The sequence below is a fragment of the Topomyia yanbarensis genome, chromosome 3 (assembly GCF_030247195.1).
Source record: "Topomyia yanbarensis strain Yona2022 chromosome 3, ASM3024719v1, whole genome shotgun sequence".
Taxonomy (NCBI): domain Eukaryota; kingdom Metazoa; phylum Arthropoda; class Insecta; order Diptera; family Culicidae; genus Topomyia; species Topomyia yanbarensis.
In genome coordinates this window covers 366,496,796-366,515,865 of record NC_080672.1, presented here as the reverse complement: position 1 = coordinate 366,515,865, position 19,070 = coordinate 366,496,796, and the positions used below count along the sequence as shown (strand labels likewise).

Genomic DNA, 19,070 nt, shown 5'->3' with positions numbered 1-19,070 from the left:
AATTTTGAGTTTCCGTTTCAGTCAGATGTTGATAGATTTTTCTATATTCACTGGTCTTCGGCATTTGTGGCTTTGGACTTGTTGTCTAGCGTATGAGTTAGTTGGAATGATCCAACAAGGACTGGGCCTAGACGCCAGGACTGAGGGTGGATGATAGCGACTTCTTTTTGGTGTTCGTGACCACGTTGTGCGTTAACGTTTTTGATCGCTGGGGCGTTTCCATGTGGCGTTTGGTGGCGTGTATGTAACTTCGCGTGTGTAAATTTATTTGTATAGTTGTGTTGTTTGCATATTTCTATGGGCTTTCTATTCGCGCGGCCATGATTCACGATCGTTTGTATGATCGCAGTTGAGACCGCGTTTATAAATGCGTAGGTGCTAACACATTGCCTTAATCACCGGGGCTGTTTTATGCTTGCGGGATTGGGTATCGCGGTATGTGCAAAAAACTTATTAAAAAGTTATTTAAAAAATCAAGTGTCTAGAGCACACGCCCTTGGGCTGCCAAAGATCATCTAGTCTATTGTGACCTTTAATTGGGAACCCTGGCTTGAGAGTCCTGGCTCCAAATGGAATTAGTCCCAATATCCGAGGCTCATCGCCGAAGCCAAAAGCCGAAGCTATTTTAAATCATCCCCTATTCACATTTATGCTTAAAATACAGTTCGGTTCGGTGGATGAATAATTTTTGTTATATGGTGTTTGATAAGAATGTTTTTCTTTTACTTACCCTGTCTTCCATGCTTTTCATCCATACATTTATCGCTATGAACGATTGTGTTATGTGGTCGAAAACCATCCTGTTTCTTCAACCTGACCTGAGCAGCATTTATCTCAATCTTCATAACAGCGATGATTACATATTGTTCACTCCAGATAGTCTCACGTAGTTTTGAGTCATCGATGTTAGATATGTGGCACAACGAGAATCTTAAAAAGAAATAATAAAGTTGATGTAATGAGCAAATCCCACTATTACTAGAAATACTAACTAAATGTACTGAACTAATATCAATTGTCCGATCCTGGTTTAACGAAAAAAAAATAAAAATATGTTTTGTTTCTTTATAGGGAGCAAATTTGGTTGAACCTAAATTTGTGCAGAAGGGGGCATACACTTAACTTTAATAAAGTTGGATTTCAGTGTTACGAATTCTACTCAAAAGTAGGTAACAGGCCTATTGGGCCGTTAGTTAGACACTAAATCCAAAAATGGCGCACAACTTATCTGTACTGCTACAACGATGGCCGGGACTGATGTCTCAGTGGTACAGGTGTAGCAACCCAATGTGAAAATTCAATGAACCACTCACATACAACTATATTATCAACGATGCAATGCGCTAATTAATTCGCGAAAATATCATATGTGAAATTTAGTTTGCTTGTCAGGATTGAAAATAAGTTAAGGTTGAACAGAGAATGGGCAAAAATCAATTGAAAACTAAAAGAGCAGTTTTTTCCACACCGTGTGTTATATCTTCATAAAAATAAATCAGCGGTACTGTAACAACATTCTACATAAGCTGATTGATTTTTATGAAGATCTAACACACGATGTGGAAAAAATCGCTTTTTTCGTTTTCGATTTTTGCCCGTTCTTTGTCCAACCTTAAATGGGCTACAACTCGGGTTCGTAGCATTGTAGGAACTTTGCTTAGCATGACAGAGTATATCAGAGGTGGGCATCGAGCGGCTGCATTCTACCAGAGTTTGCTGACTAAACTGATCACTAGACTCATCAGCAAACAGAACTTCTTCTCGTAAGGGACATCATAAGTTAGGAGTCGTTTAGTGTATTCACAAGTAGTGTTTTCAACTTTGGTCTAGTGTCAGTAGTGGTGCAGTAGTAAAGTGCTATGGTTCTGCAGAGTGTTATAAAATTTACTAGCAAGCCCAAAATGCGCATTCACGTGCATGACTCATGAACGCCGGAGTTTAGTCAAGATAAGTTATGTGTGAATAAATGGTGCCGAGAAGGCTAAGGTGAACTTACCCGGTAAACGACGCGCCCGCCTCCATCGTATCGTTAATGCCGGCGCATCGAATGACCTCTACGGTGTACGCCTTTTTACACTGCGATCAGCAAGAGTCCAACTAAGTCCCAAGCCATTCACGAGATCCGGATTTTCTCCCTTGATGATACTGTTGCTGCGACAGCGGAACAAAACCCAATTCGCTCGGTTCTGCAGTGAAAGCACCTTTTGCAGTAGAACAAAACCCGCCTCTTCCGATTCGCTCGACACTCGGTTCAACAGTGAGGCAGCTCTTTTTCGATAAACGGTTTCCCATTCTGTGTGAAGCCACATTTGCTGGCAATGTTGCGCAATAAAACACTGTGCAGGGGGGTCTTTTCGAATTACTCCAGTTGCTTCTGCTCCACACGTGGTTTTCACGGCTGTCCGAATCGGTTGATGTTTCTCCAGCTGACAACTTCCCACTGCCAACGGAAATTGCGACCCTATGATTCAATAGGCGATTGTCACTTATTATTGCTCAGCAATTTGATTCTGCTCGAATGATTAATCAGCAGAAACTTTTCGCCAACCGTGATCGGGCGGGAAAATTCTGACATCCGTCTCCTGGCGCTATGGAGGTCGCTTCCGTGCAGCGGAATGCACGTCCTTCGCTTTTCGAACAAAACTCTACCCTCCTAGGAAATTCACGCGCGTCCGAACCAATGAGGCAGCCGAAATTGAGCGGAAATTATCTGCTGTCAACTACTTTCTCAAGACAATATTTTACCCGTGGTTCTTTTCAAACCAGTAGCCCTTCAGTATTTCCTTCGTCTTTGGTTCAGCCGATGTTACCCTCATTTTGATGGTTGAATTTTTATTACACACATATTACCGAATCCTCAACTTTTTGTTAACTAACGTAGCAAGAGACGAAGTCGAAACGCGAACGCCTGAACTTATATAGAAAACTAGCCATTGTGGACATTTTGTTTGAATGTTTTGAATATTGACATGTTTGAATAGGGCCATTTTAACTAGAAATCTGTACAATGCCTTTGCAGGTTCATTTCTCAAATCTTCTACAACGAAACAGCAAATATTTACAAAACGTATTTGTTCTCTATAGATAATGCATAACCAGAATGTTCTTTTTTATTTTTCCTTTATTATTCATTGTTTTTTGTTGTTCATCGACATGGTTGTGTACTAATTTTTCGTATATTTTTGGGGTTTAAAGGTTAATTTGTATTTTATTTTATTCGGATCTATCGCAGTGAAACAAAGGTTGAGTTTTTAAATATGCGCACATTGCCCATAAACGAATTACATAGAACAAATCGACCCTTAACAATAACAAGGTAGCTTGTTATCATCGCCAGTGTGAAATGTGATAGACGTATAGGAAATTGAATATCAACAACGGAATAAAACTATAACCAAGACGAATTTTCGATAGGGAAAGCCTTCCAAACAAAATTTTCAAAGTAAAATCTAGGGGTAATAATTTTGCTAATGAGACTTTTTTTTAAAAAAAAAAATGTTACAAAAAACCTTAAATAAAAAACAAAAATCAATTGGAACCTATACATCGACATCGAATTTCTAAACAGATAGCTAACTAAATTGTACACTTTGTATTCCTCTCTAAGACAATTGCTGCATCATTTTGTGTTTGTTTAATTTGTCTTGCATTTCAGCTATTTGTTGTCTGCATTTTACGTGTGATAGGTGATTTATTCCTGCATATCTGTCTGGTTTATTTCTTTCAGCTTAAACACTGCTACTATTCATAACTATTAGTTGATTACGCTAAGTCTACGCCAGTTCAATTGATGTTTTTCAGCGCTTCCGTGAGTCTGAGGATCGATAACTAAAAACTAAAGCAAAAGCTGTTCTGTTACTTCATTCATTCGTTAAAGCATTTTCCCGTCGATCTAATCGAACTGAAGCGGAGAAGATGTATTGGTCAGTCCTGTAAGTGTCATTATTGTGTCTCCTAGCATCAAACGATAAAATCTCACAATGATAAACAATTGAAGGTGAACAATATAAAGTTGATAAAATTAACCACTTTTATCTTTCACAGTAATCATGGGAAAAAATTTATAAAAAGAAACAAACTACCGTTCAACTCAACAGGGAAACAAATTTCAACAGTATTTAAAAAGAAACATTCGCACTTGATCTCGGAAATAACAGTACGGCAGGATACGAACATCTTCCCCGGTTTCGATCGAACGATAATGGCGGTTCCGCGTTCCAAGCACTTTTTTTCTAAAGTATTTGATTCTCCCTAGCTGGAGTAGTCTCTTGCAGAGGCATGTAATGAGAGTGTTTATCCTCTTGATCTATCATCCAAGCATCGACGTACCAGTTGGGTTCGAGAATATTGTTAGCGCAGCAGGTAGGGAATATACAGGGAGTTTAGGGGAGGACTCTTTTTTTTCTACCGGGAGGCTTCGACAAATAAGCGTGCGGGCAGTGTGAGAGGGTTTTTCTAAGGAAGGTATTAAGAGTATACTTATTCAAACTTATGAGCATTTCAAGCAGGCACCTTCCACATCAAAGTCGAGTACCATTAGTTTGGTTTCTTCCGTACCGTTGCGAGACCCTACGGCACAAATTAGTTTCGTATCGTTGGCTCTGTGTGGATTAGAGTGAGAGATAGAGCTAGGATTAGCAACAGAACTGTCAACTGCAGAGTAAAAACTAGTGCATACCTGATTCGCCACACAACACCACCGGAACCGCCCGATTCTAGTGCAACCAGGTTACGAATGAACTCTCCAGTTTTAACGTCCCACAGCTTGACGGTACCGTCGTCGGAGCTGGTTATTACGAAGCGGGAATTGAACTGCAAACAGGTGACAGCCGATTGATGCTTGTTGGGGCCTACAAAAGAATAAAAGTGAAATTTAGACTTAACTTAAACAATCTACCGTTGCTTCGTTGCCTTGATACGCATAGCAGACCCAACTTCGTAAAATCTTCTTAACAAATGGATTATTATGCATATTACTTGCTTGATAGATCAAAGAATAAAGAACTCACCAGATAGCGTTTGCAAGCACTGACCAGTAATGATGTCCCAAACCTTGACGGTCGAGTCAGCATTTCCCGATACCAGAATATTTTGCCGGAGCTCCATACCGGATGTTAAACTCTGGTGACCCATCAGAGCATGCTTGCAACTTCCCGTTTCCGCGTCCCACACGCGAATTGACGTGTCCAGCGAGCCAGATACGACGTGAATACCATCAAACTATAACAAAAATGTAATGAAAAAATATTGTTACGCAAAATATAACCATAATTCCGTACCTGTAGCGAGTACACCCGATTAGTGTGGCCTTGTAGCGTATGGAGACACTCTTGTCGTTCAGGATTCCACACCTTAACCATGTAGTCGTAAGCTCCCGAAACTACTAGCCTACCGTCGTACTGAACACAGCGAACAGCAGCCAAATGACCAACCAGCACATGTAGGCAAGTGCCCTCGGTAACGTCCCAGACTCGTAGAGTCGCATCACGGGAACCACTGACGACTCTGTTGGTGGGTTTTGCGTTGGTATCATCAGGTTATAGTTGATTACAAATCGCACTATACTCACTTATTTCCGTGTAAATGCATACAACGAACAGTCGAGGTGTGGCCATACAGCGTATGTAGCAGTTGGCCAGTTTCAGCGTTCCACACCTTCAACGTGCGGTCAGTACTGCCGGAGATGATTATGTTGCCGGCCATTTGTGACGACCAGACTCCACCTGTGTGGCCAACCAATGTTCGAAGGCACTGCAATAGAAATCAATTAGTATTGTGTCCAACATCAGCCCCAGTAGAACTCTTCATTTACCTTTCCGGTGATGGCAGACCACACTTTGAGCGTATTGTCGTCGGAACCGGACACAATTCGGTTGCCGCAGAACTGAAGGCACGTGATAACGTGGTCGTCGTGACCTTTTAGTACCTTAGCCGTACGAATCGGTCTCGAGCGCCAGTTCATCTCGATGATGTGTTGCCGCATGTACGCCGCTTTCCATTGGGACGAAATGGGAGGCATATTGCCGGCACGGCCCCGTTTCGGACGGTCACCTCCCATCGCTTCCATCACGATGACGGCTTCCTTGCACTTTTCCTTCCACAGTAGGTTGTCATCGGCTAGGAAACGCCAGCTGCGGCATGTTTGAGCCGCACGGAGAAGATCTTTTGGTTCCAGGTAGGACAGCACTTGAAGGGCGAGCTCCTTCGGTAGAAGCGAAATAAAATCTCGCTGGAATTGGGGTTCGATAACCTTCATCATGTGCCGCACCTGGGTCGGGTCGCAATGTTCGATCAGCAGATCTACTGCCACCAGACGTTCGACGGGGGTCCATCGCTAGGAAATGAACAGATTAAAATCGTCAGCTTGAGTGCGGGCTATTCTATATATGGTAGTTTGATATAACAGACATTTAGCTTAGTGGACATTTGGCATAATCATTTTTATCTTCACGAAAATGGTCTTTTAAAATAGCCTACTTTTGGTACATTTTTGAACGTGATAAGAATGAGGATTGTTTGGAATATTTTGTAATTATTTAGGAAGCATCGTTCAAAAAATTGGATAAAATGAATGTGTGCTGTGTTACATGTCCAACCCACTGTAGTCTGTTGTGCTTCTTTAGCCTTTTGGCGTAAGTAAATGTATACACTTGGCAACGCTCGTGGTTAGTACAACTGCATCATTCTATAATTTGCCGCCGGGTATCTCAAACGCAGCAAGCATTCGCAGTTTGTCTGCAATGATCACGCTTTATGACACTATAGAGCAACGATTTGCATTGAACAAATTTTGTAGACGTCCATAGGCTACGGGATTTTGGATGACAAAGCAAACCGTATGAAATCCTACTCATAAATTCCCCCTCACATCAACCCTCCACTTCGTGGCTATCCTCGTTATTACATGTCACTAGTGATATAAGATATGAAATCGATAACCTTACAAACATCCACTTCAACTGTTTTGCGATCGCCCCCAATGAAGTGAATTTCGTCCATGAGGTCAAGAAGCATGCGAGATCTCATGATGATAGTTCCCTTTCTTTGCAGATCTTCTTATCGTACCTTCGAGCGCTATATAGAACTTAAGAGGCAAGAAAGTTATGAAAATTGGACATATTTGACATATCTGTATATCCGTACATTCTTAATCAGTCTTGCAGGAAACCATTGTTTCGCATAGTTCCTTCCGTTCCACTGAATCGTACACAACCTTGAAATCCACAAACAGATAACGAGTCCGATTTAATTGTTGATTGTCCTTCTCGGAGTCCGCTTCGGAAAACACCGCTAAAGGAAACCAACGGAAGCAAAATTGAGATTCGTTAGGCCTCGACTCGTTTGACAGAGTTTGACAGACAGGCCATTCACGCAGTGGAATGCGTCTTACAACCGGTCGCTCTCGACCTTCAGGCGTTTAACTGAAATTCTGTTCTTCATAACTGTCTTTACCCGTTTTTAGCTGTGGAATAGCCTTTTGCATTTTGTCTACCGCAGGTTGATCGACAATAGACTGCCCGGAAAAACAATGATTTTTTAGAACGCAATCTACCCCCCTCTGAGTAGATTTCTAGTCCCACCAGAAGTGCTGCTGTGAAGCTTTTTTCAGCTAACAACCGCTTCTGTACTATATGTCAACAGATATCCATCACGGTCATTGATCATGACCGAAGTTGGAGTTTTTCCTCCGCTGTCGATCGTTTTCTAAAATTTTCGTTCCTGACAATGTTCACCTCTACTTCTGCGAGTAATTTGCTGTCGCACCCACGTTCTTTACGTCTATTTAATTTTTTTTCGACTGCTCTCAGCTCACCATACGTACAGAGGAATCGACGGAATGATTGGTTCGAAGGCGAGTGCCAAGAGATATTGGGCGAGAAGAATGCAGCACGCGCAGCGATGTTGCTTCAAGCCACTCGTCAGAACGTGGATTCATACCGACGGAAGCGAAAACAGCAGACTCGTCTTTTTCAGGAATAAAAGCGCCGCCTGGAAGAGTCTGAGACGAAGGAGATGGAGCTGCTGTATCGCTCTCAGAAAACGCGGGCGTTCTTCAAGAAGCCCAATGACTCTCGCAACGGTTTTGTGTCGCGGGCCGAAATGTGTAGAGACAAGGAAGGTGGCATCTTGACGGACGAACGTGAGGTGGTCGAAAGGTGGAGGCAGTACTACAATGAACATCTGAATGGTGCGCAGGTGGACACAATCGGGCGTTCGAGGAGGACGATTATGTCAGTGTCGCAGCCGACGGGGATGTACCGGCGCCCACTATGAATGACGTTAACGAGGCTATTCAACAGCTCCAGAACAACAAGGCAGCTGGTAAGGATGGTCTAGCTTTAGCTTGTGCGACCACCCCTGGCTGCTACTCCGTTATCGATCTGGACTACCCTGAAGTTGCACAGAGAATAAGTAGATAATCATGCTTGGGAATAGCGAAACATCTTTCAATGTGCAGCTCCTGGTAATCCTAAAGTATTGATCAATACCGGCGCCGGCCAGGCCCGAACGTAGATCGCGGAAGGAAAGGGAAGGAATGGTTAGTCCGATACTTGCTTTTGCTAGAGGCCGTATATACTACTGTGCACTCCACAAGTACCACAGGAGGAGGAGGATATTTTTGTTAGTAAGAGTATAGAAGTTGGATCACTTCTTCTTTACCGACGCCAGAGAAGTGACTTCACTATCTGGACTAGATATCGATCCACCAAACTCATAGACCGGGAACCAACGGCTTTACTTCCCTTCCGAAGGAAGACGTGACCACAGATTTTTTCACATCAGAAAAATCTCAACGACCTCGGCTGGAATTGAACCCAGGCAAATTGGAATGAGTGGCGGTCACGCTTATTACTCACCCACCGGCGCCGTGCAAGGCAGCTGGTAAGGATGGTCTAGGAGCGGAACTCTTCAAAGTGGGTCCGGAGAAACTGACGGAATGCATGTACCAAATAATCGAAAGAATCTGGGACAGAGAACAGCTACCGGAGGAGTAGAAGGAAGGGGTCATCACCCCGATATACAAGAAAGGCGACAAATTGGACTATACAGAGCGATCACAGTGACAAATGCCGCTTGCAAAGTACTATCCCATATTCTGTTCCGGCGTCTATCACCGCTGGTAATTTGTCGGGAGTTATCAGGCCAGTTTCATCAACGGCAGATCAACAAACGACCAAATCAACTATACGGCAAATCCTCCAAAAATGCCGTGAATACCAGGTCCCGACTCATCACCTGTTCATCGACTTTAAAGCCGCATATGACACGGAGGACAGTGTAGAGCTATGGAAAATGATGGACGAGAACGGCTTCCTTGGGAAGCTGATAAGACTGATTAAGGCTACGATAGATGGTGTAAGTTGTTGTGTCAAAATTTCGGGCGGCCTCTCGGGTCCGTTTGAAACACGCAGGGGACTAAGACAAGGCGATAGGTTGTCCTGCCTGCTGTTCAATATAGCGCTGGAAGGTGTAACGCGAAGAGCGGAAGACGGTAGCAGATCTGTATACCCGACTGAAGCGCGAAGCAGCACGAGCAGGACTGATGATAAATGTGTCTAAGACGAAGTACATGCTGGCTGGCGGAACCGTTCGCGATAGGGAACTCTTGGGCAGTAGTATTACGATCGATGGCGACGAGTTCGAGGTGGTTGACGAGTTCATCTATCTAGGCGCATTGGTTACTGCGGACAATAACACCAGCCGGGAGATCAGAAGGCGTATTATCTCTGGAAGTCGTGCTTACTATGGGCTCCAATAAGCTTTGAGATCCAGGAAGCTTCACCACCGCACGAAATGCGCCATGTACAACACACTGATTAGACCGGTGGTTCTCTACGGGCACGAAACGTAGACAATGCTCGAGGAGGATCTGCAAGCACTCGAAGTCTTCGAAAGAAGGGTACTGAGAACGATCTTCGGTGGTGTGCAGGAGGATGACGTGTGGAGGAGAAGAATGAACCACGAACTTGCGCGACTCTATTGTGAGCCAAGTATCCGGAAAGTAGCTCAAGCTGGAAGGGTACGGTGGGCGGGGCATGTTGTGAGGATGCCAGACAACAACCCCACCAAGTTGATTTTCACCTCCAACCCGGCAGGTACAAGACGGAGAGGAGCGCAGCGTTCCCGGTGGCTGGACCAAGTGGAGTAGAACCTGACGAGTATCAGGCACCTGAGAGGTTGGAGGCAAGCAGCAACTGAAATATAATATAATACAGCTCACCATATTGCTCCTTGTTCTGATGTGTAGCCGCTGTAAGCATTCTAGTTTATGACCTCATTTTTCTTGTCTTCTCATTGGTACACAATAACTAGTTATGTCAGTGATTTTCATGTGTGATATCCTTCTGTGGCTGTTGTGCTAACCACCTCATGTTGCCAATCTGCGTTCAGGGTATCCCAAATTGGCCGTTTGGTTATTTCACCCTTAGTTGAAAATTGTTGTAAGTTAAGTCGTGTGGTTCTCTCTAGCCTGGAGTCAGTTATGTTGGACAGCCTCGCACGAATCTTTCACACCACCATATAAATTCCTGACATCAAAAATATCAGACAAATATGGAACGTCTATAAGAACAGGATGGACTTGAGAGCATGATTCGCTCATCGGGTGTTTCCAGGTGGGCTTCAAAATATAATTTTGCGCAAAAAAGAATCTATAGATAGCAATGACTCTGACTGCAACAAGACTGATGAACCTTCGTCCGTTATCGTTGGTGGTTGAGTGGAGTGCCATTTTTTCAATAACTGGACGAAAGAATTATTTTCTTGCTAGCTGGGCATTTGCGTCATGCTTTGGAGCACTTTTCGTAGGTTTAGGCATGGCTCAAAGAACTCATCTTTTCATCGACTTTGTCGTTTTCCGACTACAAAGCCAACCCCATGTTCTGCCTTCTCGTCACCTTCAGATGGGCCTGCCTCAAGGAATTCTCGATAGCCTGTGCCGTGACATCAAACTTCCAGAATTCAATTTTTGCAACAAGCAAAGCGGCTTTCGCAGTTTCCTACAGGGCTCAGACGTTCCTAGTACCTAACTTTCAATCAGTTTCCGTTGGACATTGCTATGTCTTTCGCCGATTATTCCATCCGGTATTTTCATGTACCTTTTCAGATTATTGGTTTGAAAATTCGGTATGCCGGTATGCATGGTTGAGATACCGAGTCTCGTGATGGAGTAACCATCTTGGATATAGCTGACAAGGCAGCGCATTTATAGTTCAGCCGCCCGTTCCGGATTAGACGCTGTTTTGAGCCGTTCCTAGCTTTCATAAGGCCTAAATACTAAATATTTATTTTAGCGAATTTTCTGAGTTTGCTAGGAAGGATGTTCATTACAGAGCGGCTACTGTGTTTAAGAGTCAGTTTGAAAACTTGTCGAAGTGGTTCAAGAAGCCTGCTGATGATTTTTATTAGTAAAAATCTAATAGAACACCAACTGAGACCCGGAAAACTAGTTGCCTTCAGTGTGAAATTCGCTGCAAGAATACCATGAAAATTCGCGACGCACGACGTTTCACAGGTGTCCGGAAACGGCGCCTGCGTTATGCTGTTTGTATTCGTGCTTGAGTCAAAAGTAATGGTTTCAAATGTTAGTATGTTTCGAGATCGTTTTTATGGCGCCGTTATGTAATTTTTAATTTTCTTAGAATGGTGGATTGCCAGAGAAGGTGTCGATTGGCGCTAATTTTTCTTTCGTTTTGGTTTAAGGAATTAAGAATATAAATGCGTCATCGCTGCATCGGGTCTGGGTCATTTGGTATAAGGCCATTTGGCATGAGGTCGTTTAGCATAACGGACATTTGGCATAAGGACCATTTGGCATAATTTTGATTGGCGTAGCGTAATTGGTAAATCGATTGCCTTGTACGCAGCGCACCTGGGTTCGAGTCCCGACCCCGCACATAGGGTTAGAAATTTTTTATGAGAGATTTTTCTAACCCGAAGAGACGAATGACCTTAGGGTTAAAACCTCTATAATCAAAATTAAATTAAATTTGATAATTGATCACACTGAAAGTCATTTAGCATAACAGGCATTTGGCATAATTTATTTTATCTCCAAAATAACGGTCATTTGTCATAATTTCTAATTTTGCGTAAAGTAAGAGTCATGTGGCATAACGGACATTTGGCATAATTTTGAAATCACACTGGAGGTCAGTTGCCATTTTTTTATCTACAGTGAAACATACTTAAATTTAGACTGTGTGAGAAGTACGATCATTCGGCATAATTTTGAGCCGTGTTACTGCTGAAGGTCCAAAATCAATTAGCTTATTCTTCTTTACAAATTAAAAATGCATTTACGCCTAATGTGGCTTCGCTACATCGCTTCAAGTGTCACGCTGTCTTAAACTAATTTATAAACCCTATGTTTGTGTAATCCAAGCAAACGATTGGATCAAAGGATTCGTTGCATGCCGCCGATTGTGTCGGCGGGTAGGCTGCCACCTCGTTCGCCGGATCCTCAGCAGCTTTGCGCCGTTTCGGATCCTTGGTCCCGGTTATGTGGCAAAGTCACTTTACACTGGTTTCGCTCCAAATGCTAGAGCAGTGTAACAACCGATGACTCAATATACGTAAATTCATTCAATAAATAGTTTGAAAAACTTGGCGATATCCAGAAATGATAAGTGGTGGATCGCAGTTCTAGTGCGCTGCATCTACAAAAACCTGGAAAATCTACACTATACTACAATGTAGGTCATACACCAACAGTCCATTATTGCAAAAATGAACAAACAAGAATTTCAAAAATGAAACTCAAAAGAACTGTTCATATTTAAAAGTAGACAAAATCAGTTATAAAATTTATTCACTCGAAATATAATCATTGTAATGCAAAACAACATTATTATTATTGCTTGAGGCAGCTTCAATCTTGTGGGTCATTCGCTGATAAACTACACATTCATCTGTTATGCCAAATGACATTCTCAAAATTATGCCAAATGTTCGTTATGCCAAGCGAGCTCCAATGTGATCACTTCCCAAAATTATACCAGGAAGCACGTCGTTTGGCATAAGTTCGTTTGACATAAGTTCATTTGGCGTAAATTCATTTGGCATAATGTTCATTTGGCATAACAGCTGACGGCACATGCTTTCGTTTGGCTTAATGTTCATTTGGCATAATGGTCGTTTGGAATAATTTGAAATATACATTAAAATCTCCGTTCTATGAAGCGTCAGCGCATAATGTGGCTACGCCACATCGCTGTAAGTGTTCGACGTCGCTCCGCACTGTCGGACTTAAACTAGTTGATAGCGCCCCTATGTTTGAGTAACCCGAGCAAGCGAGCGGAGCGAGTGGATCATACGTTTGGTGGTGAGGGGACGCCTTCAACGACGGGTCGACGGCCTCCTCGCCCGGCAGATCTTCAGCAGCTTTGTGCGGCTTCGGATGCTTGGTCACGATTATGCGATAAATCCAATGGCTATTTGGTATATAGATTCGAAGATCTGCTCATGTTTGAAAGAAGGAATCAACTCCTAAGTTTAAGAAAATCGGAAAAACGAATGGATCACCAGTTTACTTGCGAGCGCTATTTGGTATACAAATTCAAAGAACTGATCGTGTCTGAAAGATGGAATCAACCCTTGCTTCTGGCAAATGCATATGTGTATATTTGTCAGAAACATAAGGGTTGATTCCTTCTTTCACTCATGAGCTGTTCTTTAAATTTATATACCAAATAACCGTCGCAGGTAAACTAGTGATCTACTCGTTTGCCCGGTTTACCCTAACTTAGGAGTTCCTTCTTTCAAACATGAGCAGTTCTTGGAATCTGCATATCAAATAAGTTCGCAAACAAAGCGTTTATTTACTCGTTTGTCCGGTTTACTTAAACAAAAGGGATGATTCTTCTTTCAAATATGAACAGTTTTTTGTCGCATAACCGAGTCCAAGGATCCGAAGCCGAACAAGGCGACTGAGCATGCGCAGGGCGAGGTGGCCATCGACTCGCCGTCGGAGGCGTCCCCCGCAAGCAAACTTGTGATCCACTCATTTGCCCGGATTACTCAAACATAGGGGCTACCAACTAGTTTAAGTCCGACGGAGCGGAGCGATGTTGGACAGCACCAAACCTAAAGCGATGTGGCGTAGCCACATTAGGTTTCAACGCCTAGTAACTGAAAATTCAATATAAATTTAAATTACCAACGACCACTGTGCTAAATGACCATTATGCCAAACGACGTTCTCTCTTATACCAAATGTCCGTCATGCTCAACGCTCATTACGCCAAATGACCTTAAGCCAAATGACCCGCTCCCCGTTGCATCGTTCACGTCGCCATTGTCCTCATCCCATTTTATATACAACAATGTGCTAAAGATGCTGTCGTAATCTGCGTTTCTAACATCGTGAACGATAGAGCTTGTGACGTCTACAAAGTTTACTCTTTCGTTATCATCGAACATAAGGTGTACTGTAGGATGATGACGCACGTAATGGACTAAAGGAGATTAAGCTGCGGAACAATAGGGAGCGTAAGCGCTTCTAAAGCAGAGACCCAATATTGGTGGCATTAATGATTTGCCACTGTCTCGAGTAGAAATACTTTACTAGTCGGACACCACATCAAAACAAGCAAGTCGAGGTCATCCTGAATAACGATACCATCAGTCGGGACGGCAATCGAGGTCATGAAAAAATGGTGGCAAGGTGTACAGATACAACATGAAGTCATGGATTCAGGTAGGAATTGACAACACATAGAAACAGCGTGCGATCGATTTAGAATACGACAAATAGCGATAAATATACAATCACCCGATGTATTGTGGTTGATGAAGGAGGTCACAACGGTAGGCATGAAATACTGAATCAAACACACGACGAGATAGAGTACGATTTTCAAGCCACGTCTGCGTCAAGCCGCTGATGAGACCGACCGATGCTGGCAGTAAACCTCAATGCGGTTGGATCCAGGGATGCCATTATGCCAGATTTATCTGGCACAGCCAGACTTTTTGGCAGCTTCCAGACAAAAAGACAAACCTCTCATTCTGCCAGACTTTTAAGTTTTAGAAGCTGGTACAGATAAATTTTGGAAATTTGTGTGAAATTGCCCCAAATTTTACAAAAACCGATTGATACACTTTCTATGAAAACTAAATTGTTTCTCAAATATCGATGGCTTTGCCACGTGCCAGATTTTTTCCAGACATTTTTAGTTGAACTGCCAGATTTAGATAGTGGAAACCCTGGTTGAATCACGGATCAGATTGGGCTGGAATGCCGTCGATTGTAAAAGTAGTAGAAAGAGTAGCAAAGTTGCCGTTTGGAGCAGGTTGGAAGGTCGTTTAATCCCACGAACAGAATCAGGAACTGTTGACGATCGCTGACTCGTTGTGACGGGGAATTCGAAGTATCCCATATCAGCTGCATGCTGTTCCAGAATACCTTGCAGTTCAACTGAGATAGCGGCCTGCATTCTGCTGCAGTACTGTACATGTTATATTTTATTCAAGTTATCAAATAACGGAAATCTTACTAAATTAAAATCACGTAATCCAAAGGACTCTTTTAATGTGGCTACCTAATAAGTATTATGCCAAACGTTCATTATGCCAAATGCCCCTTACCCCCAATAGGTATTATACCAAATGTCCATAATGCCAAATGTCGCTACCTCTCAATAAACATTTTGCCAAACCCTTTATGCTAAACGTCCATTATGCTATATGGGGTACAACTAACCGTTTATTTGAAAAGTTCAGTGCAAGAATTGCACTGAGCTGTTCAAATAAATGGTTATTTTAGGGGCTAATGGAGCCAGAGGAACTAGTTTTTTGTGCTTCCACTCTGGAATTTGATGCTTCCTCGGGTTGTTTTCCGAAAATTATGTACATTCTGTGGACAACGTTTGGCAGTTTGGAAGTTGTTTTCGGGAATTCCAAAAAATTTTAATGACTATGTCAAATAACCGTTCCTAATATGTCCATGACGATTGAAATGCGAATGATTGAATTTTAAAAAATATCATCTCACCTGGAATTGTTGCAACCAATCGTTTACCTCGGGAGGAGGATTATCTTTGGTTGGGATTATACTTCGGGGAGTCTTTCGCTCTCCCATCGTTGAGGATGTTGGCGTTGAAGTAAGCTGCTGAAATAAAATGGTCTCTCATTTAAACTCATTCACAACATTCATCGGTTCTACTCACATTAGACGGACTGAGTAAAGTTCTCGGCGAACTGGAACTATCTAAAGCTAACCGTTTACGACTACTAAAGTTGAGGGACTCCGAGCTCGTGTTGTCACAGTGGTTCCCCAAACCGCCTACGATTTCGGATCCAATAGTACGACCGGTGCCGCTTCCGAACAACATCCGATTCTCAGTCAACTTGCGCTTCCGATGCAGTCTTGGCGTTTGTGCGTTGTTCACGGCAGTCGCCGTGCTTCCGGAGCCGGGATCATGAGCGAGAATATCTTCCGCCGCATCCATGTGAGTATAGCTGGACAGATCAACGTCTCGTGAAGGCAGTTCGTCTTCGCTGCTTGCAAGACCGCCGAGACCGCCGGCGCCACCATGTCCTTCATCATCAGTGTAATCTCGGCATGTGCAAATTTCCTCATCCGATCCTTCCTCGCAATCGGCCCAGTTTTCTTCATCGCACTCGTGCTCTACTACGGCAGCGGCCAGTTCTAGTGGCATAGACATTTGTGAGGGTTCCAGCAGTGGATCTTCGACGTGGTTGCGATCATGGTGCAGGTGAGGTTGATGATGATTGTGATGTGTCGTGCTTGGGACTTCTACTTCGTCAGCGATGTTATCTACGAAATTCGAGGCAGCAGAAGGAAATCTTCCCAATGACACGGCACCCGAACTACAGCCTTCGCCACTTTCACGATCAGCACTGCTGAAGGGGCAGCTAAAGGAGAATAGTGATGAGTTGCTGGTACTGGATGATGGGATTGGGTTATGGTTAATATTTTTGCTGCACTCTCCGGTCTGTTTAATAACCGAGGTAGCACATGAGGATAAGCTGCAGTCGGAGGGAGGTTTTGTTGCTTCGGTGGACGTGGAAGGTCCAGCTGAACTTGCAGAAGAAGGCGATGGCGAAGAGGAGGACGATGACGGACAGGGCTCGTTCACCGGACTATTGTTGGGCGCGGTAGAGCATTCCTTAGTCGAAGTCTTTAGTGCTTGCAGATTTGGGATGAAGATGGACCGATCAGAGGAAAGGCTATCGTTGGAGTTACTGTTAAGAAATGCATCGGGTTGTTGCTGTTGGTAGCGTCGCAATGCCTTGTTACTACTAGAGGCCGAAGAAGACGATGACAAAGCCAACGAGGATGAACAGGATGGCCCATCGACCGCATCCATCGCGTTCGCGGTTTCAGTGTTTGTACAATAGCTCTCTAGACTAGCCGACAGATTTACTTTAACCGATGACTTTGTTGTACTATTACTGCTTTGTTCCATACTAGTGGCGCTATCGGAACTAGTTGGATTACTGCTACCGCTCTTGAATGGATGTCTACTGCTAGTTGGCGTTGTCGTAAGCTGAATCTTGCGTTCGGGCTGAGACTTCCTCGGCAGTTCGTCCTCACGCATCTTTTTAATCCTACTTATAAACTCTAAATTCAGTCTATGGTTATCGGGTATAAACGCGCTATTTTTTATAATAATTCCGCCAGTCAGTTTTTGCTCCTGTTCAAAATCCCGACGTTCGATTGCATCGATTGATTGCACATCGTCCTCATCTACATCATCGTCCCCGTTATCATCGTCCGAATTCTCTCTTAATACGGGTATGCTCTCACTCTCCGGAATATCCTCGTGTTCCATCTCAATGTGCTGCTCCTCTTCCTGCTGTGGTTGTGCGTCAATTTCTTGTACCTCACCGGACGAACCCTCGCCGGTTGATCGCTGAACTCCACTGCTACACGATGATGTTTCCTCGCTGATATAGATCGGATCGGATATGGAATTTTCATCCCGTTCGAATCGATCATCGCCGGATTCCGCACTATTAGTGATACTTAAATTCTTAATCTCATTCAAACTGGCATGCGCCTCGCTATCTCCATCACCGCTTTTCCTAGTTCCAATCGCTCCAGTCTTTACAATACCATCACCATCACCACCACCGCCCAAACCAATCATTTCATCATCTTCGTCCTCGTCGTAATCGTCATCAGCCGAATAGAACTCGTCACTCAGACGCTTTGGTTTTGCCACGTTCAATCCACTGCCGCTCTTCTCATCTATGGTTGGTGTTTCCAGCTGTATCTGACTACCCTGAAGATGGTCGCCGGCAACACTTTTGTCCACAAAAAACCACTCGTAGCCATCTTCCCTTTCTTCCGCTCCAGCCTCCTGTCCGTCGCAACCGATCGTACCCGACTGCGTGGGTGTTGAGGAGCCGGAGATAGTCGATGGAATCGTACCACCGGGCCCGATTGTCAGGGGTGTAATTATCGTCGTTATCGAAGTGTTAGTCACCGCAGACGACTCATTTAGGATCTCCGCCAGAGGGCTGGTGCACTGATGATGCTGCTCTTCCTCAATGGTTACGATACATTGTTCTGCCATTATCTGTTACGATGACCACAGCGTTCATTCAATGTCGCTTTGTGTTCCGGCGGACGGGGCTTCGGATTTGCGCGATGTCTGGAATTAAAATAGAAAAAAGCAATGTATTAGTTTAGATTTATCACATTTTTCTTTCAGAACAGACCAATAATTATTTTATGTTTGCTATTCAAATGGTGATTATGCGTGCTTGTTGCAGCTTACAATAAATGCGTTTAACTGGTGCAGCTCTTATTGTTTGCATATTTACCTGGGACCAACAAAGCAGGTCAAAATTACCCCTATGAAACGAAACACCGTCGGTCGTTAGCAGTAGGTACACATTGTTTTGGTTTTTGCTAATTATGTCTCTCTCAACTCGAAATCAGCTGACTGTACATTGGCGAAAAAGACGGCCAAGTGGCACATACAGAGTAAAACCATCCCAGCTGAGAAGTTCGCCCGCAAAAGCTCTTCTCTTCTGGCCAGCTGACACAGCTGATGCTTCTAAGAACAATTTAAACCGGAATTTGCTATCTTTTTCAC

General features: G+C 43.6%; 1 protein-coding gene across 3 annotated transcripts in view; it reads right to left on the bottom strand.

Moving 5' to 3' along the window:
- Positions 1-3,070: 3,070 nt before the first annotated feature.
- Positions 3,071-19,070, bottom strand: part of LOC131689935 (F-box/WD repeat-containing protein 7) — a 69,134-nt gene continuing 53,134 nt past the window's right edge. For 2 of the 3 annotated variants that reach the window (XM_058975328.1, XM_058975329.1), the window contains exons 2-9: positions 16,170-18,623; positions 15,995-16,111; positions 5,813-6,334; positions 5,570-5,751; positions 5,280-5,505; positions 5,010-5,220; positions 4,679-4,850; positions 3,071-4,601 (exon numbers count right to left, since the gene is read on the bottom strand). In XM_058975328.1, coding sequence (XP_058831311.1) covers positions 4,490-4,601; positions 4,679-4,850; positions 5,010-5,220; positions 5,280-5,505; positions 5,570-5,751; positions 5,813-6,334; positions 15,995-16,111; positions 16,170-18,545 — 3,918 coding nt within the window. In that variant the 5' untranslated portion in view covers positions 18,546-18,623 and the 3' untranslated portion in view covers positions 3,071-4,489. The remainder of the gene's footprint in view (positions 4,602-4,678; positions 4,851-5,009; positions 5,221-5,279; positions 5,506-5,569; positions 5,752-5,812; positions 6,335-15,994; positions 16,112-16,169; positions 18,624-19,070) is intronic. The other variant, XM_058975330.1, reaches the window with a different exon arrangement.